At 35.4% G+C, this 13754-nt stretch overlaps 1 protein-coding gene across 4 annotated transcripts in view; it reads right to left on the bottom strand.

The window, feature by feature from the left end:
- Window positions 1-1959: 1959 nt before the first annotated feature.
- The window catches only part of DPP8 (dipeptidyl peptidase 8), a 63278-nt gene continuing 51483 nt past the window's right edge, over window positions 1960-13754 (bottom strand). For 2 of the 4 annotated variants that reach the window (XM_020983091.2, XM_020983101.2), the window contains exons 16-20: window positions 10692-10838; window positions 9343-9495; window positions 7990-8132; window positions 7044-7155; window positions 1960-6072 (exon numbers count right to left, since the gene is read on the bottom strand). In XM_020983091.2, coding sequence (XP_020838750.1) covers window positions 5950-6072; window positions 7044-7155; window positions 7990-8132; window positions 9343-9495; window positions 10692-10838 — 678 coding nt within the window. In that variant the 3' untranslated portion in view covers window positions 1960-5949. Of the gene's footprint in view, window positions 6073-7043; window positions 7156-7989; window positions 8133-9342; window positions 9496-10241; window positions 10328-10691; window positions 10839-13754 lie in introns of those variants that run through there. The other 2 variants (XR_002323785.2, XR_002323786.2) reach the window with 2 other exon arrangements.

Consider the following 13754-nt stretch of genomic DNA (forward strand, 5'->3'; position numbering starts at 1 on the left):
ATCTACCTCAGCTATCTTAGCATTTTATCTGCCTCCTCTATCAAACTGTGAGCCCTAGGTTTATAGTAGTCTCAGAGGAGAAAGCCATGGCATTCTAATAGAACAAACATTAGCAAATTTCTATCAACCAGAGTTTTAGAGTAAGATGAACTCTCTTGAGCACATGGGACTAATATCCCTCTTTAATACTAAACTGAGATTTATTCTTTGCTAGTGATGGTTCAATAGGGTTCAGCACTCCTAGGACCAGGAGGGTGAGCTTCCCTTTCATGATGATTCTATTCTGACCCTCTATTTCTACCAAAGGTAGAATCTTGGTGATGGGGACTTAATTCTTGCTAACTCAATTCAACAAACATTTATTTAAGCATGACTATAACCAAGGCACTGTGGATATAAAGAAAGATGACACAGAATCTACTCCCAAAGAGTTTATAATCTAATGGGAGACAGAGACAAGATGAGAATTACTTCAATACAAGTACATAAATGACTGTACATGAAGTGCAAAGGATCTAGGAATTTGAGGGAAGAATTACTTTCACGCTGAAGTGTGAGGATGTGATCTGGGAGGAACTGGACCAAGAAGAAAAGGATTTCAACAGATGAAAGGCAAGAGTCTATTCAAAGCACAAGAAAAAGCAAAGATAAAAGACACAAGCATGGAGAATAAAGAGTAGTTTTGATTGCTTGGAAAGCAGAGTATAGAAAGATATGAGGTAAACCAGAAAAGATAGGCTTGAACTAGCTTGTGGAGGGCCTTGGAAGCCAGGATTAGGACTGTTTTTAATTCAGTAGACAATGTGGACACCTGGAAGTTTTGAGGCCAACATAGTAGTACGTGATAAAGATAATCTGGGCAGCAGATTGTCTGGAGAGTGGAGACTAGTTAAGACTGATTAAGAGGATAATGAAATAGTAAAGGAAAGAAGAAATGACAACCTTAAGTAGGGTAAACATAGCAGCAACAGAAAGGAGAAGATAGTTGAGATATTGTGGAGGCAGGAGGCAGCTAGGTGGCACAGTGGATAGAGCACCAGCCTTCGAGTCAGGAGGACCTGAGTTCAAATCCGGTCTCAGACCAAACACTTGACACTTACTAGCTGTGTGACCCTGGAAAAAAAGAGATATTGTGGAGGCAGAACGAACAAAACTTGGCAGATTACTCTGAGTTCAAAAGAGAGGGGAGTCAAAGATGACAAGTTACATGAGGCTGGGTTACTGGATGACTACTTTTAGCATAAACAAAAATTAGGAAGGGAAACAGGTTTTTTCAAGATGAGTTCAACTTGGGACATATTGACATGGGACATGGGTGCCTGTAATATCCTGGTGGAGATCTCCATTAGAGTGTCCTTGAGAGTGAATAGCTAACAGAAGTTGGGGCTGGGTAGATTTGTCAATCAAGTGCATAAAGGTGATAACTGAAGCCACAGGAGTGGATGGGAATAGATGAAATCATAGTCTAACCCTTGAATTTTACTGATGAGGAAACTAAGGTCTAAAGAGGTTAAGTGCCTTGCTCAAGGTTGCAAAGGCATTAAGTTGCAGGGCTATGAGTCCAACCCAGTTCCTCTGGTTCCAAATCCAGGGCTCTTACCATTGCATCAAGATGCTTTCTACAAATACATCTTGTGCCTGCTGATTTCCAAAGCAATATCTTTCCTTGCTCAGCAGCACCAGCTGGTGGTTACTGAGAAAAATTTGAAACTTGAAAGCAACAATTTGCAGCTTGAAAGCAACACCGTACATCTCCCTCTAGGCGTCACACATTAATTAATGTAGAGATTTGACTAATTTTAATACTTAAAAACCTGTGTAATTCTTCACAAAATGGCCTCTTTCCCCTCTTCTGCTAACCTTGAAATGTTACTTTTGAAGGCTGAATTAGAGATTTAATTTCATCCTTAAATCAAAGAGAATGTTTAAAATGGGGTAGGGGAGAAACATTTAATTCAATTTATTTTAGCAGCATCTTTATTCCAACAAAAGGATCTATAATAAAACACAACAAAACTAATGTTTCCACTTTACATGATTAAAAGCCATGTAGCTAGAAATAGGGAAACTTACTGGAGGGAGACATGCAATTCTGTTAGTACAAGTCAATGCTTAAAACAGCAGGCACTTTACATTCTAAAATTAAACACCTGAACTCTAATTGTGCTGAGCAACCACAAAAGAAAAGGGAAAAAAAACCTAACCAAAACACTACTGTTTCTTTTTATTCTGAAGGTCTGTAGAACCGATCAGTTTGGAAATTGTATGCGTGTGTACTGACACTCAGGGAACCAGAAGGAAACTGGGAAGGCATTTTGTATTATATTATCCCAATATCCTAGGCTGGGAGTTGGGGTGGAGGAAGGTTCTTCTTATATCTTTGTTATGACACTGATACTCCCCCTTTATCTCACGAGAAGGGCTAGCTATCCTTCAGATTTCCATCAGAACTAGTCCTGGCTCTGTTTTCTAAGTTAATAGGTCAGGTAGATGGGCTTCTAGATCATGAGCAACCAATTTTGTGCTATTAGCAGCCAGTCTTGTGAATTATCAATTCCCTAATGTTCCTATTACCAGGTAAAACACATTTTAATTGGCAGAATGACTTTAATAATATTTAACAACTTCACATGCTGATTAGTACAACTTCATTAATAAGCATCCTTAGCATATAATTTGGAGTAGGGAAAAAACATTTTTGTTCAGTTGTTTTTCAGTCAGACTCTTCGTGACCCCATTTGGGATTTTCTTGGCAAAGATATTGGAGTGGTTTGCCATTTCCTTCTCCACATTTAGGTACTTTTTTATTAAAGAAAAAAGTGCTCAAATAGGTGAAATAAGACTGTATATATATATATTATATATTACATATGTACGTTGTGTATTTAAAGTTTGCCTTTTCTACATATTTCTTGGAACTTAAGAGTTTTATTAGGAGAATAATTCCAAAACATGAAAAAAGATATTATATAAAGAGAAGTAGAAAATGGAACAAAATCTAAAACAAAAAGAAAAATCTCAACACTGGCAACATGCAACAATTAAATATAGTTCTTAAAAAGGTCAGGAAGCTGGTATGGTGGTGGTAGGACCAGGATTCACTCCCTTTTGTTGCCTGTGGGAAAAAATTTCAAACTGAGGCCTTGGAAGAGAGGAGGAAGCTGTCTGCTAGCTGTTCTTCATACATATCTCTTGTAGTGAGAAAAGGTGGTCAATACTTAACTGTGGGGAGAGGATTTCCTGCTTACACATCCCTATCTCTTCTAAGTCAGCATAGTATAAATTTCACCCATTAGAGTCTTCAGAGTTATTTCAAATAACTATACTCAGTAATGGCCATGGGAATTTATCAAGACAATGAATAACCCAGGTCGCTTTTTAACCTCAGTGCTTTTTGGCTCTCACCAAATGTGCTCCTTGTTTTAAACTTCCACTTGATGAGTTGCTTTCCTCATAGTTAATGTTACCAGTGAATCTTGGTAGAGCTTTCCATTGCTTGCTAACTTTGTAAGCACGAGTCTCCACTTCCTTTAGCAACAGCAAATCCAATCAAGTATCCTTTCTGAAAAAAAAAATCAGTCATGTTCATAGTATGGCTGCCAAATGACAGCATTTCTTCACTGGTAAAGAAGGGAAACAGTGCTTAGAAGCTGTAATGAGAACTTCCAATTTCTTTATTTATTGGGATAGGGAAAAGGGAAGAACTAAAAAGGAACCATGTGTTTCACTAGAACAGTATGCAGCAGCATTTGAGTATTTTGCTTTTTTTTCTTTTGGCAAAGCAAGAGGTGCCATTGTAAAGAGACAGCCTTACAAAGTAAGAGATTTAAAATGAATACTTGTCCACTGGCTTGTGGTACTACTGGATACCCATTCTGCTCTGTACACTATGTGCAATGATCACAGATCCTTGGAAACTACTGGTACAGAACCATGCATCTCCCTCATCAAGTAAAACTCAAGTCACAGGGGGAAATATTTTCTTGGGTTTTGAGGGGTGTGAAGTTACCCAAATCAAAAGAATATAAACAAATCTAGGTGGGGGAGGATATTAAACATGTAAGTTGTACATATATATACACATATATGTGATATATGTATATATGATAAATATACACACAGAGAGAGACAGGTGTGTATATACACTACAGTCAAAATATGGAAAGAATTTTCCCAAATGAATAACCAACACTGGTACATTATCACTTCTGGCTTCACTCATTTCCTACCCCCTCTTGTCATAAGGTGAAAATCGGCCACAAAGAAAAAGGCTTTGTTTGTGATAAGCATATGCTCGGTAGACAAAAATCTACAGTCAGTATGTGATAAGCAAAAGAAGCTCCCATATTCTCTCTGGGGACTCTTGTTCATAAGTACAGCAACTTCTTCCAAAGAAAACATCAATGCCTATGATTAGCAGGGCTGGGTAGGTTTTTAAAGTTAAGTTTTCCTTCCTGCTAAGCTCTTACCCAGCTAGTATCAAGAAAATTCTGCCCTTCTACCCAACACTCCAGTGGGAACCCAATCAGTACCTGAAAGCATATGAAAACCCTTGAACATTCAAATGTTAGGGGTAAACCAGAATAATTTCACTATGAGAGTTTATTTTAGGGAAACTTAAAATAGGAAATTATATACAGATTTTGAACAATGAAGAGAATAATGCATCACTAAGGGGGTCAACTTATGGTAAATAAATCTGTTGGAAATTTAAATTTCTACTTTAAAGTTGCCATTTTCAAAAAGCTCTTTGTGCTCACTGAACCACTTAAAAAGGAGGGAATGTAAATATTTGCTTCCAAAAAATTTAAAAAGAATTCTCCTAGATACAGTCAGTTTAGGATTACACTGGCTTGGGGATGATTATTTTACTTCTGTTTTCCTAGTTAATATTCTACAAGTTAAAATCTCATTTCTCAATTTTTTTTCATGACTTTTCTCAGCCAAGTGGCACTAACACTTTGGACTTAAAAAGATCCATAGCCCCACTCTGACCTCCCTATGTTTCCCTTCCATCTTCCCCCCACCTCCCCTTGTCTCTGCCAAATCTAGAACATTTCAATATAAGGAAATGGTCTATGGAAAATTGGGTACCAACATATTTTCTGAAGAACAAAAGTGAATATATACTTTTCTTTTCCTAAAGGAAAAAATAGCCTGCAAATATTTAAGTTATTGTCATTCAATTTAAAATTAATCTGCATATAATTATTAATATCATAAGATTAGTTAAAACCATGCTACAAATACAGTTACTCTCCTTTATGTAAAAGTAAATCAGGTAAAATCCATCTTGTCACATCATCAAAGAAAAATTAGTATTTTTTTTTACTAGACACAGCTGAAACTCACTGAAAAACTGGGAAGAACTTGAATAAACCAAAATGAGTGTCTTTAGGAGGCCACTAGGAATTATTCCTTAAAATCATTAACAATTGGTTAAGTCATAGGTTTAATAGTGATTAGTTCTTAACATGCTGGACACACCCCAAGCAATGAAGCATAAGCTATTCAATTACACTTAAGTGCTATCAAATTTGTCATTAGCCAGAGATTCAGGAATTGTAGTGAACCAATCACCTAATATTAATTACCATAATGTAACAAACTCAAATATAAAAATACACCAATTAAATCCATGAGGCTTACAATGCTTTTAAAAGGTGGAAATATGATGGTGTTGATATGTGCTGCAAATGTTTTAGCTTCTCTCAGTAATTTTCATGGTATTGCTGTGTCCCATGGAAATTTACATCGTTCGATTCTTTGTGTGAGTTAAGGTATGAGGTTGCTATTCATGTACTGTAGATTCTTGTATGGCACCAAATTTACTTTCAGAAGTGGATGTTATGTAGCAGGCACCAAAATGTGATGATCAGTTATTTTCTACAGATTAAACCTCCTCATTTGGTTAAGCAGCCATGTACCAGAGTTCCACAAAAGTTACAATTATATCACTTTCAGAGCAGCAATTCGTGAACCAAGATTTTCTTGAAGATAGTGCAAAAGATGCAGTTCATAATGTTCTCCAGATTCAGGGACTCTTATGCTGTGTCTCTCCTGAGGATAGATCTAAAAATAAAAATTAATATCACAAAATACAAAGGACAAGCAGTTAATAACTATAAATCTCTTTTAATCTCCCTAACAGATGTCTAACAAGATTAACAATATGAAAGAAGAGTAGCCTTACATGCACACATATACACATAGTCATTAGAGGTCCATAAAAAAGGCTTTTCATCTCATCCAGTTTTCTGACACATCCCCTCTTCTTCCAACTTCCTTTATCATTAAGTTAAGAGAAAATTCACCTACTTATCTGCAATCAGATAATTCAGAGTATTTCCTTAAACACAAACGCCCATGACAATTCAACAAATGGAATAAAAAAGCAGATATGCTCAGGGCACATGTGAATATGTGTAAGTGCTGGAATAAGGATATATAAGAAGGAAACTTATTTCTCTCACTGCCCAGAAGTGGGTTTTAAATAATGAAAACTTGTTTATTTGAGAAGAGATAACCTTCTGACTCCTGGACTATACAAATCAATGTTAATGGTGAAGTAGTGAAGAAAGAACTAAAAGATTATGATATCAAAAGATTGCCTTTTCAACCATGAAATCAAGTATCATTTCCTCAACCAACTAAGAGAAAAAAAGGAAAAGAACAGTAAATTGACTTCCTACTGCCATTTCTGTGTTTACAAGGAATGAAACTGAGTATAAAAACACTGAGCTGTGGAACTAGATAGTCAAGTTTCTCAGCACAACCTTAACCAAGTTTCAATTTTTGTTAAATTAAAAGCATTTAACCATGTCTATCTTTTTGGTTCTTGTAAGTAGTAGGAGGCCAGAGCTAAAAACATAACCTTTTACTCTTATTATAATGCAAGGAAACATCATTTACTTTTCACATCATGTCTTATTTAAAAATCTTGAGCTCATAAGGCCAAAGTGTAGCACAGAATTCTTAACCAGGAAAACTGACAATCATATGATATTGTTATATCTTAATTTAGATGGTGCACGGGAACTTACCTGTAAATCATATGGCTTCCCAGCCCTTACTAAAAAACTCAGTAATATACTGGTATGTGCAAAGTGAACATTTTCATCCAAGAACCCATGCAATAGCAGTAAACGATTGGGTCTGGAAAAGATAAAACATAGAGTGATATGCTGGAATACTTAAGAGAGCCACATAATTTAATATATAGCTCTGTTTAATTACTGTCAACTTCCTCATGCATCATGATCAAATTCTAACAATTTAACTTCAAAATCACATTATGTTAACTTGCTTCCTTGTCTTAGGGGGAAAAAAATCAAGAATGAAAAAGAGGGTGGGTCTGTACAATTTCCTTTAGAGAAACTGGCTGTGAAACCAGACAGATTATCAGTCATACCCTTTTCTAGGAACAGGGCACTTATACAATATTGTATAAAAACCTTTTAACATCTTTTTTGTTTCATTTTAGTAGAATTTTGTCTTTAATTTCTTTAATCATAGGTAGAAGAAAAGAAATTACACAAACAGGATTATAATTATGCAAATGATTATTCAAGTAAGTAAAAACTACTATCTTAGGACCTATAAAATCACTTTGCTAACGCTGACCATTTAAGACTGGTATTTCCTTTTTAAAATAATTTTTTATTCATTTTAAACTTAAATACAAAACAAGAAAAAAACATTTCCATGTACACAGCATAACATAAGAGAGGATTCAATATAAAACAATAAATTTCCATTTCAAAAAAACCTATGTAATAAATACTATACATTTTTTTCAAAGCTACCCAGCTTTTCTGTACTTTCTTCTAGTTTTTCTTTTGTTCTCTGCTGGGCACTTTTAGTTAATTTTTTTTTCTTCCCTCCCTCCCCCCTGCCCAAGGGGGGATTTCCATCAAATTATTAAAAACTGGCCCTAAAATAAAAATTTAATTTCTAAATTTTGCTTATTGATTAAAAGACTATACTTACTCAGAAGGGAACTTCTCTGCTTGCATGGCCACAGATCCTAGGTAATAGCCCTGTTCGTTCTGGTCAGGGTGACCCATATAACGTTCTGTATATCCCGTATCATAGAAAATCCACAGAGTAACTGGAGCTCCAGCAATGGCAACCTATACAAACCAACAATCACAATTAAATGTAGGCCAGGAAAGGATTAACAGTGAATACTTGCAACTGCAAACGTATAGGCTAAAATTATTCTCCTGTTGTACATAATGGATCTTAGGTCTCGTTAGCTTGGATAGTCATGTTGTAAATGTTATTTCCAGTCATGGGTGACCAGTTAGTTTCAATGTTTTTCAGGCACACAATACATTCTTCTCTTGGATCAATCATTTTACAAATGCATATTCTTTAGTCAAAAGAGTGACTGAAAAAGAAACTGTGGATGGTTTATTGCAAATCTATCTCTACTACTGGAAAAATTAAGAGTGCATATGCTGAAAGTATCTTGCATACATAAGCTTTGTGTATGGAATGCAGCATTATCGAGTAAAGGAAAATTTGGAATCAGAGAACATGAGTTCAAATCCTCACTTTACCACTTGACAGTTGTGTAATCTTGGTAGATTGCTTTCAGTTCCATGGCTCTTGCTATGATTTTTTTTTAAAGTCCCTTGTAGCTCTGCTGGCTTAAAACAACAAAAAGCTATATTTAAATATTAAATCATTTAATTTTATGGATGCCACATAAACTTTTATACTTAAATATCTTATTGACCCTGTCCATAGGCAGTAGCCAGTGAAAATCATGCTAGTCATTTGAATTTATATTGATGGCTGAATAAAAATATTCTGCTGTTATTAACTACATCATTATGCATGATATCTGATTTCTATAGGTCATGCTATTTTAAAAACTTGTTGTCATTAATTTTTTTTAAGCCTTTGTGGTCAAAATTTTCTAATAATAATTGGTTGCCAAAAGTTGACAAATCGCATGGCTATATACCTTATGGAAAGTTAACATATATAAACCTCTGATATTTTATAGCTTTTCTGAGTCTCTAAAACAAAAAAAAGGCATTTAATTATGTGATATATTCCATCAGATACAGTCACTACATTGGTTAGATATACTTGTCTCTGTGGTTATAAGAGAGTATTCTTGGGGAAGTGTGTTATAGCTGGAAATGGCTATGATGAAAAACAAAAGGCATTAATGAAACACAAACTTCTTCTTTTAAGATTACATAGTACCTAGGGAAAAAAATTAAATGCCATTCTTCATTTAGAAGAATTCTGCCCTATGTTCTATCCCTAAGCCATAAAGATATTTTGATTTGTGTCTCAAAAACAAGTCTATAAGAATTCACATACCCTGAAGATATCTGACCTCTGCATTAATGCCATCAAAGAGAGGTATCCTCCATAGGACCAGCCATGGATGCCCACACGATCTAAATCAATGAAGTCATACTGAGATGCTAGGTACTGAAGTCCTTCTACCTGGTCTTCAATTTCTATTTGACCCTGAAAGAAAAGGAGTACATTTCATTGTTAGTGCTTAATTAGAAGTGTTACAGCACTGCTTATTAAAATCTATTTGTTTTAAAAATGGAATCTGTCCCTTTTTTTTTAGAATCATAGTATCATTATTAATCTCGTCAACTATAAAATGAGGGCATCAGACTACATGACTTCTGTGGTCTATTCTAGTTCTTAAATTCTGTGATCAGCTAAATGGGAGGCAATGGTATCAATTTGAAAAACTTCCTTATACGTGGCAATTTTATAACTTCCTTTAAGAAGACTCTGCTAGTATTTAATTATCCCCATAATCGTACAGTACTTTTTTTGTATACTTGTAAAGTACTTTCCTTGTCACAGCTATCTGATTTTCTTTTCTTCTTCCTCTGTGAAGAGGGAGATCTGTTGGTCAAAGTCTTCCTTGTGACAAGCCTCCATATACTCAAAGATAGGAAATAAGTCACCCTTTAGACTTCTTCTCTAGGCTAATACCTCTATTATTTTGAAAAGTAAGAAAAGGGAGTCATAATTGAGGCACTACCTTCCTGTTTCCCTAATCTCTATCCCTCTCATTAAACATAATGCTTGCAGAGAGATATGGTATGCCAGGACATAAAATTTATTTTTCTAAGCTAGAAAAAAGTATTACATGAGAGTACAACATAAGGTCAAAGAAGTGGCCTTAAGAAAAAGTCACCATGTCCTACTCAGCATGTTGAATACACTGGCAAATATTGTAACTGTCTTACTGTGCAAAAGGAACATCAGTTTCTTGTTTCCCAAATGCAGCAGGTATAACATGGGAGCATCTCTAAAAGGTAGCATTTTAAGCTTCCTGTAGAGAGAAAAAAGCTTATCACAAGGAGACATTGATCAGCTGGTCTCCCTCCCTCTTTGCAGTGGACAGAACAAAGCTCAAACATTCTTCTTGGCATTATATAGGAAGCTGCAAACTGGCAATGTTACTTTCAGTCTCAAACTCTGAAAATCAGAAGTCAGGGATACTTCTACAAATTAGGTTAAGTAGCTCTGTCTTATATCTCTAAGGTTTCAAACAAGAAGAAATGAATTAATATGTTTAATATTATTAATCACCAGCTTCCTACTCTCTCTCTCTTTTACTCTCAGGGTTTTACACCGACCAATGCCACACAATGCATCAAGATGTTTAATAGGCAAATATTTTCTTGCACACACACCATTTTATATTTGAAGGCACCTTCAAATTTAAGCCCTCGATGACAAGATCCCCTGTTGTCTATTACCACAACTACATAACCCAGAGATGCCAACGTATTCAAGCGGAAATATTTGACTCCTTTAAACCGATTATTCACCAGCTGCACCTGAGAAAGAAATATAACATCAGTCAAATTCTATAAAATAATTTATATATGCAAAAGAATGAAGCAAGTATGACTACTCAAATAATTAAATTGCTTAAATTGCTGTTGATACTATTTTGCCATGTGATTAAGTACTTTTTTTTTTAGACAATTGGGGTTAAGTGACTTGCCCAGGGTCACACAGCTAGTAAGTGTCAAGTGTTTGGTCTGAGACTGGATTTGAACTCAGGTCCTCCTGACTTCAGGGCCGGTGCTCTCTCCACTGCGCCACCTAGCTGCCCCTGATTGAGTAATTTTTTAAAGTAAATTAAAAACAAGGAGAGAAACTGTTAGGTGGGGGAAAAAAATCTATAAGTCAAATATCTCTGATAAAAGTCTCATATCCCAGACATATAAGGAATTAGCATAAATATATGACCAAGGATCATTCTCCAATAGGTAGGTAGTTAAAGGATATGAACAAAGAGCTGTCAAAGGAAAAACTGCAAACTACCAAAACCATACAAAAAAATTTTCCAAATCATTAATAATAGAATTATAAATTGAAACAACTCTGAGGTTTCACCTCACACCCATCAAGTCAGCAGAGATGATTAAAGATAGAAATAATCAGTGGTGGAGTGGATGTGAGAAGACAGGCACAATAATATACATTTATTAATGGAGCTATGAAGTGGTCCAACTATTCTGGAAAACAACTTGGAATATGCAGTAAAAGTCACTAAACTGTCCATACCTTTCGGCCCTGTAACTCCACTCCTAAGCATATATCCCAAAGAGAAAGGCTCTATATGCATATATATCAAAATATTCAGAGAAACACTTTGTGTGGTAGCAAAATAAGGGAACAAAGTAGCTGACACCAATTGGGGAATGGCTGATCAAATTGTAGTATAGCAATGTGGTGGTGTTTAGTCATTTTCAGTCGTGTCCAATTCTTTGTGACCCTATTCGTGGTTTTCCTGGCAAAGATATTGGAGTGGTTTGCCATCTCCTATTCTAGGAATTTCCTAATTTTACAGATGCGGAAATTGAGGCAAACAGGGTTAAGTAACTTGCCTAGGATCATATAACTAGTGTCTGAGGTCAGATTTGAACTAAGGTCTTCCTGACTTCAGGCCCAACACTCTATCTGCTGTACCACCTAGCTGCCCTTTACATCATTACAACATTGCACATGAATGTAATGCTATATTATTGCGCCATTAGAAACAACCAATATGACACATTCACAGAAACACGGGAAAATTTGTATGATCTGATATAGAGTGAAGAAGAAACAAGAATGATATACACAATAGCTACAACAATGTAAACCAAAAAGAACCCCCCACAAAAGATATCAAACTCTGAGTAACTGTAATACCAAGTATTCCTCCTTGAGAAGCGATGATAAAATGTATTTCCCTCCTTAAAGGAGAATGGTGGTAGTGGTATATTCCATCAGATACAGTTACTACATTGGTTAAATATACTTAATTGTCTTTGTGGTTATAAAAGAGTATTCTTGGGGGAGGGTTTTATAACTGGAAATGGTTATGATGTAAAACAAAAGGCATTAATGAAACAAACTTTTTTTTAAAGATTACATAGTACTTGGGGAAAAAATTAAATATCATTAAAATGAATGCTGATAGTTAAGGTTTCTATTTTTTGCCTTAAAGTTTTCCAATAGCAGTGAGAATTATTTCACATATTTAAGAGCAATTGTGAATTGATATGTGACCATGTCAGTTTCCTGGCTCTCTCTATGCCATGTTGTCTGTAGCTATAGCTTCCACTTTCTACTGGAATTTAAACTCCCATCTTTTGGCTCTGGATTGGGAATATTCACATTATCATATTTTGGATTTAGGTCTACCACACCACTTTCTGACTTTCTTCATGCCATGCTGCTATATACATAGCCTTTCCCCCCCAACACCTCAAACTCTAGTTCTGAGAACAGTAATAATATCAATACTACCATTGCTGTAAAGGGCGTGTCAATCATTTGCTCTATGGCAACAATCACCATTCTCTCTGACTTCTCTGTCCAAAACACCCCTCTCCCTGGCCACCACCCTCCTAATTTATAGGTGTTATCTTTCCCTCTTAAAACATAAGCTCCTTAAAGGCAGCATTTACATTGTTCTTGGAACATAGTAAGCACTTAATAAATGCCTTTTTTATTCATTCAATTTCAGGAAAGGAAAATAATTTAACTGCTTCTCTGTTTCACACTTCAAAGTGACAAAAGTCTATGAGAGTAAAATGTGTGTTAGTACTTCCCTAGAACAGGAGTAGCATGTAGTGATATGAATGCTATATTGTATGGACAAAAAGTTCAGGAGGCTCAAAGAATGAAGAAGGGCATTAGAGAATTCATTAGAAACAAAGTTCTGGTAAATATCAACCAGAAGGAAAGTGACTGAAATAAATATAACCTCATAGAGGAGCCAGGAAGTAATTAAGAAGTGGCACTAGAAATAATCAATAATAAACATTTATTGAAAGCCTCCTGCATATAAAACAGGTGGTATTAGAGGTGATACAAAGAAACATTAAAAATAGTCTTTGCCCTTGAGGAGCTCATTTACTGGCTTGGGGAGACAAGATAAACAAGTGAAAAGTTAAAAAATTATGAAAGGGATAGATAATTTAGTAAGATATAAAAATTTGTGAAGAAATATGGATTAACTATCAAATGGACATTACAAAATGTACAAATAAATGAGTAAAGAAAACCTAATTTTTCAAAGAGGATTCTAGGAAGATGGCAGAGTACATCAGAAAAATCCCAAGCTCTCCAGATTTCCCCCACAAACAAAATAAAATAGAGCCTCAAAGTGAACAAAGAGTGGTAAAAACAAATAAGAGTAGGGGTAGAGAACAGTTTTCCTCCAGGGACAATTGGAGAAGATCTGAAGAAAAATC

This window comes from Phascolarctos cinereus, unplaced genomic scaffold, assembly GCF_003287225.1.
Source record: "Phascolarctos cinereus isolate Bilbo 61053 unplaced genomic scaffold, phaCin_HiC Scaffold_3;HRSCAF=262, whole genome shotgun sequence".
Classification (NCBI taxonomy): Eukaryota; Metazoa; Chordata; class Mammalia; order Diprotodontia; family Phascolarctidae; genus Phascolarctos; species Phascolarctos cinereus.